The sequence below is a fragment of the Quercus robur genome, chromosome 1 (assembly GCF_932294415.1).
Source record: "Quercus robur chromosome 1, dhQueRobu3.1, whole genome shotgun sequence".
Classification (NCBI taxonomy): domain Eukaryota; kingdom Viridiplantae; phylum Streptophyta; class Magnoliopsida; order Fagales; family Fagaceae; genus Quercus; species Quercus robur.
Genome location: NC_065534.1, coordinates 21,487,231 through 21,505,210, shown reverse-complemented (window position 1 = coordinate 21,505,210; position 17,980 = coordinate 21,487,231). Strand labels below are relative to the sequence as shown.

At 36.5% G+C, this 17,980-nt stretch overlaps 2 protein-coding genes across 3 annotated transcripts; one reads left to right on the top strand and one right to left on the bottom strand.

Moving 5' to 3' along the window:
- The first annotated feature begins 341 nt into the window (after positions 1-341).
- On the top strand, positions 342-6,483 carry LOC126725326 (NADH--cytochrome b5 reductase 1-like). Of its 2 annotated transcripts, XM_050429972.1 has the most exons (9): positions 342-522; positions 1,314-1,455; positions 1,605-1,695; positions 1,827-1,904; positions 2,795-2,875; positions 2,973-3,062; positions 4,065-4,130; positions 5,930-6,016; positions 6,123-6,483. In XM_050429972.1, exons 1-9 carry the CDS (start codon positions 414-416, stop codon positions 6,213-6,215), a joined length of 837 nt encoding a protein of 278 aa, XP_050285929.1. In that variant the 5' UTR covers positions 342-413; the 3' UTR covers positions 6,216-6,483. The 2 variants fall into 2 exon arrangements, with proteins under 2 accessions (XP_050285929.1, XP_050285942.1); XM_050429985.1 differs by lacking the exons at positions 5,930-6,016; positions 6,123-6,483 and adding an exon at positions 5,020-5,500.
- A 3,138-nt stretch (positions 6,484-9,621) lies between these two features.
- On the bottom strand, positions 9,622-17,749 carry LOC126725319 (T-complex protein 1 subunit eta). Its single transcript, XM_050429964.1, has 14 exons — positions 17,582-17,749; positions 17,185-17,445; positions 16,502-16,627; positions 16,211-16,414; positions 15,037-15,206; positions 14,818-14,953; positions 14,154-14,270; positions 13,888-14,007; positions 13,691-13,789; positions 13,517-13,606; positions 11,925-12,012; positions 11,572-11,660; positions 11,397-11,471; positions 9,622-10,118 (listed from the first exon to the last, which is right to left on the bottom strand). Exons 1-14 carry the CDS (start codon positions 17,594-17,596, stop codon positions 10,017-10,019), a joined length of 1,692 nt encoding a protein of 563 aa, XP_050285921.1. The 5' UTR covers positions 17,597-17,749; the 3' UTR covers positions 9,622-10,016.
- Positions 17,750-17,980: the final 231 nt, after the last annotated feature.

Genomic DNA, 17,980 nt, shown 5'->3' with positions numbered 1-17,980 from the left:
CTCCACCAAAGCCTAAAGGCCAATATATAATTTTAGGTTATTGCTCCTACAATTACCTTTTTAAAAACCTTGCTTTTAAGAAAAAGCATTTTAAATACCTTTAAAACATTATAAATGGTAATTTTTCAAATATTTAAAGTAATTGAATGCTGCAAAAGCTTCACTGCTAAAATTCTTTTTCCTACCAAACTTTCAGTCCTATTTAAAATAAAAATAAAAAAAATATTCCCCGCAATAAATTAGGGGTTAACACGTGGCAAGAAAAGGGAGATTCTGATTCAGTGTGGGCAACTTTCCCTGGCAACCCTGCATTCTTTTCATATAAAATGCAAGCTGATGATGATTCTTGCATTGCATAGCATATTCTGAAGTGGCTTCACTCTCACTCTCACGCAAGATTTGGACTCAAAACCATGGAACTTTTACAGTCGCACAGGGCGGAGATGATAACCATTGCGGTGGCTCTCGTCGCCGTCGTTGGTGCCACCGCCTACTACTACTACCTCACCAAAAAACCTAAAGGTCACTTTTCAACCTCTCACTTTTTTTTTTTTTTGGATTTCTCCAAATGCATCTGATCGTTCCTCCTTAGCTCTTGTTAATCAATGCTAACATTTCAATCTTAGATCCGATGCTCTGTAATATTTTTAAGCAAAAAAAAAAAAAATCAAATTTCATTTAGGTTTTTGCGAGTAAGTTTCTGCTATACAGGCATTTTGTTGTTCGTGAATCTTGGATCATTACAAGATTTTGATGCTGTTTTGAACTCACTCTAGTTTAGGAGATTGTTACAATCATCGAGAATTTTATGATCAGTAATTAGCATTCAAACTCTTAGAGATTATTACAATAATGGAGAATTTTGTGCTTAGTGATTAGAATTCAAATTCATAGTTACAATCTTTTGGCGAAAATAGAAAATAGAAAAAGGAAATTTGATCTTGTTTACTTTCTCTCTTGTATCTATAGTACACATCTCCTAGGATGCACGGATACAGGGATACAGGTACGGGTACGATATAGCGAAACAAGCAATTTTTGAAAAATTATAATATGATTCGGTAGATAGGACATTGATACAATACAAGTACGGGACCTCAAATGAAGTGTCTGTGCATACGGCTTTCATTGCTTTTAGATTAAATTTACTAAGAAATAATGACATTTATTTTAAAAATTTTGGTTCCTATTTTAGTCGAGCAATTGATTGATTAAATAGAGTTTGTAATGTTGTAAAAAAATTCAGTAGAATTAGAGTATTTTATGGCCTTTATTATTAAACTGAGTTTTAATATAGATGTGTCATAATATAGGTTGCTTGGACCCCCAGAACTTCAGGGAATTCGAACTTGTTAAACGCACGCAGCTGAGCCATAATGTGGCTAAGTTCAAGTTTGCTCTTCCCACACCAATGTCAGTCTTGGGACTTCCAATCGGACAGCATATGAGCTGCAGGTTTTTATTTCATGGTTTTGTTTTTTTAACTTACCCACATCATCGAACAAAGCCAATACGTATTTTAATTTTTAATTGTACTAGACTTGTTAGTTGCTTTTTGCTCTATCATGGTTTTTTTTTACACTTTTCATCACTTTCTTCTACAGAGGAAAAGATAGTCTTGGTGATGAAGTGGTTAAACCATATACCCCAACAACTTTGGATTCTGATGTTGGATACTTTGAATTAGTTATAAAGGTTCATGTGCTCTGCCACATACCATTTTCAAATTTACTTTTTTTCATGATTTTTTTTTTTTTTTTTTGTTGTTGTTGTTGTTGTTGTTGTTGTATTGATTATATTCTATTTGTCTGTTTCATGTTAAGTAGATGTATCCTCAAGGAAGGATGTCCCACCATTTTCGAGAGATGCGTGAAGGTGATTACTTGGCAGTGAAGGGACCCAAGGTAAACTTACTTCCTTTTGAGATACATTATTTCCAATTCCCATCTCTTGTGCCCCTTCTATCCATTCTGCTTTCTGAGATGGTTGGTGAGCTTCACCTATTGTGTAGTTTTTCGAATTGTTTGATTCAATTATGAATCATTTAAATAGAAATAACATTCACTGTGAACAACTTGAGTAATATTGACTGTGGAAAATTATGTAGGGTCTTCTTATACAAGTTGATCTGTTCTACCTAATGACTGTACTAAACCCATTATATAAAGTGAAGTCATATTATATTTGCTTCTTGAGATAAACTTCTCTAATCTTTGGTCTCATAGTTCATCAAGTAGGAATTACTGAGCTAGGAAAAACACACACACACACATACAATACATATGGGATCATCTGTTATCGGACAGGGTTTTTTCCTTTTTCACATACAATGATGAGCTTTTCTAGGAATTTATGCCAAACGATATATAGTAAATTACTGAATCGTTCCAAAACTTAAATTGTTAGGGAATGGTGAATATAATAATTTGACCATTATTTAAAAATATTTATAACCAAAAAAAATTATGCCACACAATAGATTAAGAGTGTTATGAATGAGATGCTTAAGTAAATAAAAAATGCTTCTTTTTGTTAAAAAAAAAAATGAACACAGAATTATGGTTTATATATCCATCACTATTTTCTGTCCAAATATGAGTAAAGCTACAAGCAATCTATGAAATTTTAATTTCTCTCTCTCTCTCTCTCTCTATGAGTCTGTGAATGGTCTTTTTGTGATTAATTTAAATTTTTGTAATCCGGAAAATGTTCCCAAACCTCTGATCCTCCAGTTTATATCAAAATTTGAAATTATCTTAAATGGTTAATTATGTGTTTATTATGTCACTTCCAGGGACGCTTCAAGTATCAGCCCAACCAAGTTAGAGCTTTTGGGATGCTTGCTGGTGGCACTGGCATTACTCCCATGTTCCAGGTTTTGAATTGTTGAGTGTAGATGCTGGAGGCTTTTCATCAATCCCAATGCTTTTACTTTGAGTCTTATTATTGCTTCCTCTTTCTGCTTTCTTTAGGTTGCAAGAGCCATCTTAGAAAACCCAGATGACAAAACCATTGTACATCTTATTTATGCCAACGTCACATATGAGGACATTCTATTGAAGGTAAAACTCTCTCTCTCTCTCTTTGTGCCTAACTCTCTAAGGTGGTCCTGTATCCCTATGGATTACATAGGATACCAATGTGTGAAACGCTCATCTCGTCCCTTTGTTTAGTGCTCAGTGTACACCTCCAAAAATTGCTTTGTCCTACCCCCCCCCCCCCCCCCCCCGGTTATCCATAAACAACCATTTTTCTAGCCTGATTAAAAACACCTAAACTTCTTAACCTGAAGACTCAACATTTTGTGAAGAGCACTGTGTCCCAATCCACCAAGTGTTATTTGACTCCATTATTCAAACCTCCCCAAAAGAAAAGGGGGAAAAAGGCTTAGGCTTAGGGATATGGGGCAATCCTACTGGGATGAGCTCTAAGATTTTTGTTACTTTGCTTACTTTGTATGTTCATAGACTCAAAGTTGAGGATGCTTGGAAAATTGAAGAGGAGAAAGGATTCATATTCTTCCAAAATCATAAGTTGTTACATAAATGGAAAAAAAAATCTTGGGTACTATTGTACTAATATATGAGAACAACAAATATATTTAAATCTTTAAGAACAATCATTTTTACTTTTGATGATTCAATAATTGGGGATGGGGAGATTTGAACCTAAGACGTCTCCATTGAAAACACCAAGAGATGCCAGTTGAGCTATAAGGTTATTGGCATCTTTAAGAAAAATCATTTTTGGAAACATATCATACATAAAATTTTGGGAGAATGGAGAAAGGCTAGAAGAAGCTAGAAGCATGTGGAAGCATTTGTTTGAATTTTCATAGAAAAGAATAATTAGAAATTATGGGGCTTGACCAAGAAAATAAATGAGATCAGATATATCATATGATGATAGTGACTGATAAATTATGGACTCCCAAGCAGACACTTCAACATGTGAGAAAAATTGGATGCAATTAATGAATTTCTAGTTACAAGTGGCTTGGAAAGTAGTAGATGTGAGAAGTTCTTAACAATTAAGTCAACTTTATCACAATTTTATCTGTACAGGATGAACTGGATAACCTTGCCATTAGCTTTCCCAGCCGCTTCAGTGTCTATTATGTTCTGAATCAGGTATTATTCATCACTTTTTTCTTTCTTTTTTTGGATGGTGGTATTATTCATTACACAAATTTTTCTCTGTGTATTGCAGATCTCCCTTTCTTAGTAATTGAGTTGAATAATGAAAACTTTCATCTTGCATTTCATTTGGCAAATATCACTTTTTCTCAAGTTTTCTCACTATCCAATCTAGTCAGCAATCAAGCTCTTAAATTTTGTAAAAAATGATCCAATTTGGTCCTTAAAGTTTTCCCTATTTTCAAATTTTGGTTCCTAGAGTATCAAAAGTTTGTAAAATTATTACTCCATGTTTTTTTCTTTAAATATCCTTGTATTTTCCCAACATTTTCTCATCAACCAAACATGAAATAGAGAAATTATTCAGCAAATTCAAGTTCAGAAAGCGAAAAATCTTATTCCATATTCTTTCCACGTGGCCTTAGTGAGTTATCATGGTGGCCACATGGCACTTTTCATTTACCTGGATTTCTGGCATGTAATTTTTAAGCCATTTACAATTTTTATCATTGATTTGCCCAATCATATGATAGATTAGCATCCAAATTAGTGTGCAGATCAAATTGGATCATTTTACAATTTTAAGGATTTGATTTTTACTTTTGAAACTCCCGGGACTAGGGTTGAGGCCTCAAGGGCTTGGGATTGATTGTCTACTCCTGTCAAGGGACAGAGATTCCATTATTGTATAACCTTGGTATGCTTTGTTGCTTATTAATTAGGCTTGTAATTTGTAGGTGTGTCATATTTACTTGTAATTTGTAATGTGCCTTGCTTTTATAAACCTGACTTATCCTGGGAGCAGACATGTTTTTTTAACCTTTTTTCCTACTTGCAACTTGATATAAAATTACATGCCTCTCAATGGTTCTTGGCTTGAAAGTTGCCTAGAAAAGATGCATGGATGCAAAGCAAAGTTGGCTTGAAAAGATTGCATGGATGCAAATCCATGAATTGGTGCAAAGATTGGCCTGTTATTTGATGGGTGTGACAAGGTTGCCATGCTTTCATCCTTGTTTTTTCCCATAAGCACTTGATATAGTTTTTTCTAGTTTATTTCATTGTGCACTAGTTGCTCTAGGATCAGGATCATGCTCACTGAAATGGAACTTTTGGTCATGTAAGCATCTAGTAGTAAATGCTAATAGAGATAAAGTTACTCTAGACAGGGTATCTATGACCTCAATTCATGAGTAGATTGAGATTTGATTGTCAGAATCCAGTCACATATATGTATGGGCATTACTGATGGATTCTTGTTGTCCAGTTTGAGGTATATTATGTATAAACCAGAAAAATGGTTTTATATGTTCAAACTATGCTCAGAAATTGGAATAGAATTAACACTGGAAATGTTACTATGAGTTGGCTTTAGCCATTTCTTGTGATATACTTAGGTCAGATTGCACGTGTTTGAAATTGCTTTCCATGTCTTTTTGGTTGACAAATCTCCCATCATTCTTGTCCAGAGACAAATAGCATCTGTTTCCCTGTTTGAAAAAGTTATCCTGTTAAAAATATATAAACTTTCATAGTCTTATTACTAGAGAACAAATAATTAAAAATATTATTGATATGCACAGATAATTGAAGATTTATTTGAAAATTTTGAAAGTGGTTGGGTACTAGCTTAGTCCATAAGCATGGTACACTTCGGTTTCTGCCTCCCCCATTCCCCTCCATTATTTTCCCCATCCCCAATAGAAAATCTCTATAACAACTAACAAGTTAATTTTCTTGAAGAGTTTTGTTTTTATTCTGTGGTTGTCATACTGATTGAATACAATCTACAGCCACCTGAAGGATGGGAAGGTGGTATTGGGTATGTAACTAAGGAAATGATTCAAACGGTCTGCCCCTCGCCAGCACCTGATATTCAGGTGAAATTAAAATCAGTCTTCTTAAACCTCTCTCTCTCTCTCTCTCTCTCATCACACAGTAATTAGTTAATGCCATTGACTAGGACTAATTATCGTCTAATTGCAGATATTGAGGTGTGGGCCACCACCCATGAACAAAGCCATGGCTGCTCACCTTGATAATCTTGGATATACTCCCCAAATGCTGTTCCAGTTTTAAGCATCTGCGGAGCTCTATCTTTTACTTTTTCCCATTTCGTAGCATAACAAATGAGGCCTTTATGTAATTCCAGGCCTAGCAGTTTTATTGAAAGTAGCTTAAATAGGTCCTCGTTGTGTCATTTCAAACGGGAGGAGCTCAAATCTTGCACATTTATAGAACATGTCAGGCTTTAATTTTTCTTTTTAAGCCAATGTGCTACAACTTGAAATTCCTTTGGTCAGTTCTTGTACTTGCTGCAACTAATGGGATCAAGATCTTTTTTATTTGCTTTAAACTAAAGAAAATCTGTTGGCTAAAATCTAAATTACACACTTTACCAAGTTGGTGGTAGACTTGGATTTTGGTTAGCTTCTAATTGAGCATGGATTTGTGTTAGGAACGAATTCTGAATGGGCCTTTGGCTTAGTTGTATTTAGGTTTTGGTTTGAGGTTTGATTTGGTTCAGCCTAAATAGCAAGTGGATTGGGTTGGGTCCGATCAAGGGTTTTTTAGGGTTTAAACTTACCACCAATTTAATCCCAATATTCACAGGACATGGGGTGCAATGGAAGAACACACTGCATTCCGGATGGTGATTCTTGCTCAACCAGAAATCGACTACCAACATGCGCTGCAATTGTACGCCATACACAATATTTGGGAGGACTCAACAGCATGCGTGGAACACAATTTCATTCTGAGTAGTGTAATTCGCTCAACAGAAAATCAACTACCAACACACTACTATTGTGCGTCATACACGAAAAACAGGATCACTCACCAGCGACACACATGCACCCCATGCTCGTGCGCATCCTTATTTTTCTTGCACCAATTTTTATAGGATTCAGATCTCCTGGTTTTATGATTCTGAAGTCACAAATTTGAGAATTAAGATAGTGTATATATCCAATGCACTAATAATTTTGGATAATAACCACTGCAAATAGCTTTTCTACCCGCAAAACGCAACTACGAAACCATGCAATTAAGCATCTGGACAGACCTTTCACAATTCATATCATACATGTCCTTAACAATCAAAATATCACATCTAAATACTTTTGAAGCTGTTGAGAGCTACCAAAAGCTTTGGTTGGGAAAAAAGTTTGTGTTTAGAAGTTGGGGTATCTCTCTAATTTCTTTTACACAGTAGAATTAGTGTGTCCCTTCTATGAAGTTGCTTAGTATCCTGGGAGTACCATTGTTATTTCTAGGATTGTTGGGTTATTTTTTGGGGGTTTGGGAAACAGTTTTGAGCAAGTGCGAGGATGGATGATTTGGCTCAGTCATGGAATCGGCTTACACTTTTAGATAGAGAGGGACCAAGTGGTTGTTTACTTGATGACGAAAGTATTGAAAAGTTCTCCATTGCTGCTAAGTTTCTAACTAAGTGAGCCATCAACATGGAGGTCATAGCTAAGACTTTTACCCCGCTATGGAGAGCCAAGAATGGTTTCAAGATTCAGAGAGTTTTGGAGACCACAAAATTCTCTTCACCTTCGACAACAGGGAGGATGTGGTTAGAATTTTAGAAAGCGAACCATGGACTTTTGACAAACACCTGATGATAATGAGTCGATATGATAACAAGTCCTCGCTTCAAGATATAAAGTTTGAGAAGACTAAACTATGGGTTCAACTTCATGGAATTCCGATTAAATATATGACCATTGAGGCAACGAAGAAAATTGGTAGTGTTCTGGGGGAGGTTTTCGCGCCGACAAATCCAAAAATATTTTATGACAATCAATTTATACGCATTCAGGTATCCATAGATCTGTCTTTACCTCTGTGCCATGGAAGATTGATATCTGTCGGTGAAGGAGGTAAGCAGGTGTGGATATCATTCAAGTATGAGAGGCTGCCAAATCTATGCTACTGGTGTGGGCGACTAACTCACGATGACAGAGATTGTGAGCTATGGATTGACAGTGAGGGCACACTCACACTAGAGCAACGTGAGTTTGGACCTTATTTGAGAGCACCTCCTTTCGTTGTTGCAAGACGTAGTGCAATCATGGTTCTTGTGTTCTATGCCAAGAAGAAGAGGATGAGTTCAAGCACATTGGGGACGGCAATTCATGCCAAAATTCTAGTTCTAGTAGGGGAAAAGCACCAGAGCAAGCACATGGAGTAACGACCAGCTGTGGTGGTAGCATTGAAGTCGAAGATATTGCCTCATTAATGCGTAATGAAGTGGATGAAATTATTAGGAAGGATACGACTTTTAAAAACAAAGTTAATGAGGCAATCACTGCGGAATTAAAGGTTCCTAATGAAACCGAAATTGCTTTGGAAGCAAATAAAGAGGAGTTATGTTTGGCAAAGGAGTTTGGGGCGACTAAACTACTGGGATCGGGAAAGAGTACTACTAATAACCCTAGTGCACGTGACAACTTAAGGGATAAATCAAAACTTAATAAGTCACATGCTACTACTGAAACTAGGGCTCCCAAAGCAACTGCTACACATGCAACACCTACCTAGACTCGCAGAGAAAGAAGCAAACTCAGGGACAACACAGCAACAAGTTTTCAATCCCAAGGAAAAAGAAGAGTGGTTGGATCCAAGGCAGACCACACTGAGATCTCAGCAAAAAGATTCCTAACTACTCTCAGTGAAGAAGACACACCTTTTGTAGTGGCAGGAGTTGATGTTCAGCCCCACCTACAACAATGAGTTGTTTACCATGGAACTGTCATGAACTCGGAAACCTACGTACAGGAAGGGAGCTCATTGAAATAGTACGGGCAAAAGATCCCATTGTGATGTTTTTAGCCGAGACACTTACAGATGATGCAAGGCTAGAGTTTGTTCAAAATATTGATTTTGATCATAGATGGGTTGTACCAAGAGCGGGAAGGGGTGGTGGATTAGTTCTTTATTAGAAAGCATCGATCAATTTAACGGTGGAAGGTTCAGATAGATACTATATTCCAGGTGTTGGAGTTATAATCAAGGACATCAATGGAACTGTTTTGGCATCTTGCTCATGAAAAATTATTCCAGCTTATAAGGCAGATGAGGTAGAAGCTGTGGCTGCACTGAAAGCCTTGACGTTTGTGCACAAGCTGGGTTTCCAAAATGCTATACTCGAAGGTGATGCTCTTGGTTTGATTCAAGCTTTGAAGTTACAAGAGCAGAACCTATCTCCATTGGGTCTACTGGTAAAGGATAAGAATGTGTTTGCGAATAATTTTAGTAGATTGTTATATTCTCATGTTAAGAGAAACGGCAACAGTATAGCTTATAATCTGACGAAACATGTTATACGCATACCAGATTTTCAAGTATGGATAGAAGATGTCCCATCACATATTGTTCCATCCAATTCATTTTTACAATTGGATGTAGTTGATTTACCTTAATAAAATTACACAGGTTCATTCTCAAAAAAAAAATATCACATCTAGACCACCGATTTGAGAACTAAATAACTTCAACTACGAACAAATTCGTCATGTTCAGTACAAGCCACAAAACACAAATTTAATCCTCCAAAAAGAATACTTAAAATAAATACAAAATGGGAAATGTACTACAAACAATAAAAAAGCTCCAATCAAAATTGCTACCACCAATTATAATTCTAGAAAAACAAATTAAGCGTTGCCCTTGCATATAGAATTCTGATTTAGGTACAATATGCTGCTCCTAACTTACCAGTAGGTCATCATCACCTTTCATAACAAAGCCTTACCTGTGGCAAAGTGTATGACAGTAGAAAAGACAAGTCACTCAAATTCCACACGTCAAAATAGCAAAATTACCAGTTGGAATGCATACAAGGCTTCCAAAAATTATAATTCTAAGTGCTTATCGCCTTCGCATGCCACGTCCGCGACCACGAAAACCTGCTCCTCCACGCCCTCGACCACCCATGGCACTAGCAGCTGCTTCTCCTTGTGCACTTTCAGACTGCATTTACCAAAATACATTATGCTTAACATGGCTTATGCACATCTTCAGAACAAAAAGGACAAATAAATCAATATATCTAATGTTAGAAGCAAGCTTGAGCACAGACAAAACTTAGAGCATGCTAAAATGGCCATAATTTTGAATTGGTAAAACATGCCTAGACATATTTCTTCTGATAAACATCAATATGCATAAGCTCAATCCATAAAACTATCCAGTAAATGGAAAGATTTAGGACACATCTATATTGCAATTGTACTAAAGATATCTATACATTTACAGTTACATATATGCAATGTTGCACAACGAACCTTATATAGCAAGAGCCATAAACCTGTTCTCCCAGCAATAGCAATATATTACCACCAAATCTTCAAAGCACAAATTACTCTAGAGGGTGCTATTACCCTCATATCTAATAAGGATGAGCCTAGGACAATTAACACTATCCAATACATGTGCTGCCTCAAGTTTTCGAATAATATTTTGAATTGCTTAATTTGTGGAAACTGCAAAACCTAGTGTACATCTCACTGTGATATGATTTAGCCCAAACAAAAAACCATTTTTCCACTTATATTTAGCCTTTTCAAACTATATAGCTGCATAAACATACTTGATTCTATAGATGTGGTAAAGCGGTACTAAACCAAGTTGCATAACCAATAACAAATTGAAAAGATACGCATTGATTTGTTTATAAAATTTCATTTCATTTTAAGGCTAGAAACTTTAGAGCTCTCCCTGAGTTGTCCACAATCAAAATTTAAATACAAGCTTACCAGTCTTAATGCCAATTTGTCAAAGATTTTGGCACCTATTAAAGGCTTTATTGTAATTATTAACATTAATAAAGAGATTGAAATCTTATTTTAAGCTTTGGGTGTGATTTCCTTCTTCCTAACCATGATTGAGTAGGGTCTATCTTTCCTTGTTTCTCCTTCTATTCATTGTTTTGACACCAAACAGCCATCAAATTCACTTTCTTTTTTCTCTTTTGTTTGTTGTGTGTGTGTGTGTGTGTTGGGGGGGGGGGGGGGTGCGCGCGTTGTTGGTGTTGGTTCTTATTCCTACCTAAACACTCAAAACATCAAAGCCTATTCAAGAAGCCTTATTTTTTCTCATCACAAATCCTAACTTCGTGCTGAATTTCTAAAGATTTTACATCAAGATACAAACTGACATTATACAATTGCAAGAACAAGTCTCAACAGAGAGATACCCAAATAAAGCATCAGTTTCCTCTTGCAAAACATGAAACAGAATGTAGAATACCTTTGGGTTTTTAACTGTCTCATCCACACTTAAAATAAGACAGGCAGCCTCAGTAGCCGCATTTATAGCATTGATCTGCAGCAATTGAGAAGTCACCAAAGAGCCAACAAGTAAAAACATCAGCAAAATATTTTGCATTAACAAACAAATAAGCAGACTGGAAACTGAAAAATACCTTCACAACCGCTGGCTCCCAGACAAAGTTAGCAAATGAATCGGCAATTCCACCAGTGTTGATATCCACCCCGTAATTTGCGCCTTCACCTATTAATTGTAATAATGTGTAAACAATAGAACTCAGAAACTACTGTTTGATGTAAAATCACAATAGAATCTGTTCCAATATGAAATTCCTCCAAACAAGGAAAGGGAACACCCTTATTGGAATAGAATTTGGCAACTATATGATTATATTACTTAATTCAATTAATTCTGATGGTTATAAATGCAGAACAAAGAAAGTGGCAGTAACCAACCCTTATTTAACCAAAGTGAGGAAAATAAAATCTATAACAGAAAGAGACCAACCAGATTGTAGGGCATGTTTCTGTCTTAATTTGTTTAGAACATCAGTTGCATCAAATCCAGCATTATCACACAATTGCCGTGGAATAACCTGCAATATCAGGGGAACATACCTCATCACATGGTCCCATCAAAAATCAAAAGTCTTTATAAACAACACAAGCAGATAATACTTCCTCTCTTTTTTTGGGTTAGGTACACAAACTCAAACACCTGCACAGATTAAACCAGTGACCTTCCCCAACCGAAACTATCTCATAATTATTAGAAATGATTGAGGTTCAAAATTCAGAGACATCTACACTAATTTATTATGCTGTGTTCCAGGAATCAGACAGTTAAGATCCTGACATAGGTGTAGTTTCTAACATGAGATTAGAATAAAAATTTCCAGGACAGAGAGTAATCTCCAGCAAAATCACACCCAAAGAAAGCTCTGTGCCAAGGTTGGATTCAAAGATTGGCAAACCAGGCACCACACCAGGCTAGGAAATATCAGTCTCAATAAATGCAAATTTGTAGTTGCAAACATGCGCATGCGCACACACACACACACACATGATATCAGTAGGAACTTGAACCCATGACTTAAGCCTCAAACTATTCACACCGGGGACTCCCTCCCTTCCTCCCTAATACTCAATTAAGCATGACAAATGGTTGAGGTCGGCTCTAGGAATTCTTTACCATCTAAATGGGTTCAACTACACTTATCTTCTTTGACTACTCTGCCCTATAAAAAAACCTTCTTTGCCACTTCAACTCATGTTTGTTTTTTTTAGCTCTGTTTAACACTTTTTTTTATCACATCTGGAGAGATCAATTAGGTTGTGCTCTTCTTATTTATAAGTATTTTCATGATAGGAATGTTTATTATGCTCATTCCTACTTGGGCAAGGGAAATGCAATCATGGGATATTAGATTTATACGTGCCTGATAATGGGAATTGGAATCAATAGAATCTATGTTTGAGGTTCTATATTCCAAAATCCTAAATGGGAGGGTTTGAATCACTTGAGGTGGAGGTTGACTAGTGATGGCAAGTTCAATATTCCATCATATTATGATGCTTTAAGAGGCTCCATTAGAGTAAGTTTCCCTGTAAAAGTATTGGTGCATTATGCTCCAAACAATTTGGTTTTTGTGCACTAACACTACATTCTGTTGGGGTTAAAAGCGAGAGGATGGAAAATGGGGGGAAGGAATAGGGAGAGGAAAATGTGATTTTCCACCGTTTGATTGGAGTGAAAAGGGAGAGGAAACAACATAGAGTAGATTAAGTTTTCCACACAAGCCCACCAAATTGGTGAGAAAAGAGGAGAGAAAATGGTAATGAGATGAAAAGCACAAAATTATCCCTGTTCATTCTAATTTTAATAATAGGGGCATAACAGTAATCTACTCTTTATCCTTATACTTTTCCATCCTCTACCAAACACACATGATGAAAAATACAAATATTTTCTATCCTCTTAACTTTTCCATCCCCCCAACCAAACAAAGCATAAAAGTACTAGATATTTCCATGTCCAACCAACCATACAATTTTTTTTTTTTCATTTGAAATAAAACAAAGATGCCCAAGAAGACATACCTCAAGAGCTTTAGCATAAGAGTTGATAAAAAGCTGAGATTTCCCGGCTATTGTGCGAGCATGCTGCCTAAGATATCGACTTATCTCCATCTGCCAACAGAAAACAACATTTTGAATCACCAAAATATCCTTAAAATAACCACCAATATTGAATAAAGTGTTGCAAAATCATACATCTATAGCACCACCACCAGCAACTACAGTGGAGTTCTTCATAGCCCTTCTAACAATCATGATTGCATCATGTAAACTCCGCTCAGCTTCCTCAATGAACTGAATGCAAGACAAATTCAAGGTCAAGATGGAAAATACGTGCACATGCACACAAGCATAAGAATATCAGTCATGCAGTTTTTTAACAACTGACAGACCTGATCAGCTCCACCACGCAAAACTATGGTAGCTGTTAGGCCAGACGGACATCCACTAAATATATTGAACCTCTCATTTCCAACTTGCCTTTCCTCAAAAAGCTCACAAGTCCCAAGAACCTAGATGACAAACAAATCCAAATAATTTCAGTTGATATTGAACAAAAGAAGGAAGTACTCTCCAGTAACACATAGAACAACATTTAGCAAAAGAATGTCTCTGGTCTGACATGGGAGATATAAAGCAAGAAAGGCAACATAGAGACCTCATCAATAACATTGTTGACAGATGTTTGTACAGTCCCTCCAGTTGCAGCAGCAACACGATGCAAATCTTCTTCTGTTACACGACCAGCACAGAAAATATCTCGATCTGCAAAATACTGTAAAAAAACAACCAGTTTGGTAGGTATGAATAAGATTCTTATAATAGTCACAGTTTTTTATTTTATTCACATAAAACTATGGCTCCATTAAAATAGTAAAATGAAAATAGCATGGCTACATACAAGTTGTTCCAGCAAATCCTATAGTTACATAACCATATTTTTTTATATTAATTCACCACATAAAACCTTTTAAACACGTTAATAAGCAAAACATTTATATGGCTACTCTAGCAAAAAGCTAATGACAATTTTGACATTAAAATGTAAGCATTGAAATTAAATACATTGACGTCCAATGGTCTTTTGGACCAAGCAGCATCTTTTCCACCATTAAACAAAGGCTGGATATTACAGTCATAACTCAAGTTCAATGTAATTGGGTGGGGGGGGGGGGGGGGGGGCATGAGAGTGTACTATTAAAAAAAATATGCAAATGCTCATGAAGTATGTTATACACAAAAAGTTATCTACACAACTTATAGTTACAGCAGGCAGAATCTGAAAATTGAATAAATGTATTTAGCAACAGGACAATAGATACCTGTGTGCCTAGATCACCAATGGCCAGCCTTGAAAGAACAACTTTAGCCCCACTCTGTACACATTTGTCCAACTTGTCATATATGATATTCCATTCAGCATCGACTATTGACTGATATTGTGAAGGATCTGAAAGTCTACAGACATTGAGGAAAAAAAGTTGTGTATAAGCAATTTCTCGAAAGGAATATGACAAACAAAATAAATCTGAAACAATTACCTTATCTCAGCATTTTCTTTCTCAGATTTCAGTTCCAACTCGATGTTTAAGAGAAGTATCTTGGGATTTAAAAATTTCTTTGGCTGCTGTTCAAAACCCGCATATGAAAATGTCTTTTTAAAGGCAACACCATTTACCAGAAAGGAATCACGCATGTTTCCACCAGGAACCTGTACAAGCAGCCCATATTTCCCAATTCATTGATTTTGCAAAACATTTCAAGCTAAGTACAACCCTTTAAAAGAGCCCCAGTACACAAGAAATATACTAAGAGAGTAACAACATCAAGAAAAAAACAATTACCGATGAAAGCAAGCAAAGTAAACAAGGAATTGGTGGGTAGCACAGCCATCACTAATACAAGCCCTTAAAAAGAACAACCTGAACTCCTTCAAAGGCCTCTCAACACCTTAAAATGCTCTACGGTCATGCTCCTTCCAAATTGAACACATCAGACAAAGGGTATACCACTCCAAATTGCCAATACTGGTCTTAAAAGGAGTGAAGGACTAGGAGATAAATAACCTTTTCTTAGAAAGACTAGGATTCCTAATAACCAAATAGAAAAAGGAATCAAAACATAAACTAAATCTCATGGGCCTCTAAACCTACCCTTATTTTAGTAAAACTTCATTAAAATTAATCCAACAACATTCTAACTTAAAGACACTTAATACTAAGACTCAAGAATAACAAAAGTAGCCTAATAAAGGTGCCACAAAAGCCCCACATTGAAACTGGATCACAATTCTTAAATCTTTTGTAATCTAATCTGGTTTTTTAGGGGGAAAAAAGGTCTAAGTATACGAAGTTGGGATCCTTAGTTTACTCAGTCCTCAGGAATGACAGCTGGAATCTGCGGACATCCTTTTTGCACTTTGTTGTATTCAAACTCTCTGTATAGACAGGAAAAGGATCATATGGCTTGGAAAGGGGCAAAACACGACCATGTTGCAAGTAGGTCAGTGTCAGCATGGATCTTAACAATATGCATTTTACAGTGCAAGTAATAAAAAACAAGTCATTAGGTCATAATTCCCAGCCAAGCAAGTGGATTAAGAGTTCCAATTATTAAAAGCTTTTTTTTTTTTATAATTACCAATTATTAAAAGCTGAAACAGCAATACAACAGTAGTTATAAATACAAGCTTATATGACTAACAGTTGAACTTACCTTCTTTATTCCAATCATATTCAACCTATCTTCATGCCCAATTGCAATTACAGCATCAACAACCATTGAGGCAAAGAATTCTTTTTCTCCCCCAATGAGTTTTGAAGAGAGTGTAGTAGCAGCACATTTAGCTAGCAAGCTTTTCTTTTCCTCTAGACTTTTTCCCTCTATGCTAACTGCTAGTTCTTTGACCTTTTCAAGTGCCTGCAACATTGTTCATAATATGTAAGATGCAGGAAGGTGAACACCTCATAATAAAAAGAGGGGTGAGGGGGATGTCAGATCATCTACCAAATTGGATGCAATCCGATAACTGCGTATCAAATTTTGCGGGTGGACCCCATCCTCTATGAAAGGCTTGGCCTCCTTCAGAAACTCTCCTGCAAGCAGAACTACTGTAGTGGTTCCATCACCAACCTGCACCACAAACATAACAGTTGTTAAAATCCTCCAAAAACCCAGTATAAAATGTAGCCCATAGCTGCACAGATGAACCAGGTTAAATTAAATGTCTAGCATATCACATTACTCTCAACCAAAAAAAAAAACTAATTCAAGATCCACAACATGAACACTGTGGATCCACACTTCTCTAACAGTACATGATCTGTGGAGTAGGATAGTTCTCTTGAATTATCATGTCAAATGATACTTAAGAAACATAAAGCCATTCCTAGAAGAGTTATAGGCCAAATAGAAAGAGACCCTTTAGTCCCAAATCTTTTGGAGTCCAGCTATGGATCCTCAACAAATTAGCCAGAGTCGGCCACATGTATTCATTTTCGGTCATTCTATTCCATCCAAAGTCATTATCTCTGTCACTTCCTTAATTAACATGCCATATTTTTACTAGTGATCCCTTTAACATGACCAAACACCCAAACAAGGAGTACCCATATTTTGCCAACAAAATGCTCAAAGAAATAAATAAACACAGTTTGGTTTTGCAATCACAAAAATAAATAGGGTTGGACCTCGGAGTCTTGGGACTTGGCGATATCGACGAGGATCTTGGCGGCGGGGTGGACGATGTCGAGGAGCTTCATGATGGTGGCGCCGTCGTTGGAAATGGTGACGCTGCCCTTGTCGTCGTGGATGAGTTTATCCATACCCCTGGGCCCTAGCGTGGTCCGCACCACGTCGGCGACTGCGGTGCACGCATTTATGTTGCTGACTAGTTGCGCCTTTCCTTGCGAGGTGTCTGTTCCCTCTTTCAGAAGTATGATCTGCGGTTGCTGTTTGATTTTTTTTTTACGGGCATTTTCACAAACACAAAGGAGACAATGTTAGTAAGAAACTAAAACAACAAGAAGTACTAGTAATAATGAGAGTAATGAAAACCAGAGAGAGAGAGAGAGAGAGAGAGAGTACCATCATGGCTGACATTGTTGTGGATTGTGGAGGTTTGGTTTTTGAGAGTGAGAGAGAGAGAGAGTATGGGAGGGAAATGAAGGCTAGGGTTTTGTTACTTTTCACTCCAGTTCCAGGGCTCTCTGTCTTTTCTTTTCTTTTCTTCTTTTTTTTTTTTTTTTTTCTCTTTTATAATTTTGGGGTTTTTCGTTTACTTTCTGGCGCTTTCTAGTTTAATCGAATCGGGGATTTTGGGGAAGGATGGCGCGTCTAGGCTGTGCTACACGCTATTCCTATTATCAAAAAAAATTATTATTTTTTTTTTTTTGGTTAATAAAAAAAAATTAATTACCATTAAGCTAACGATGAAAAATAAAAATTATTTAATATGCATTTGGAATATGATGAAAAATGAAAATT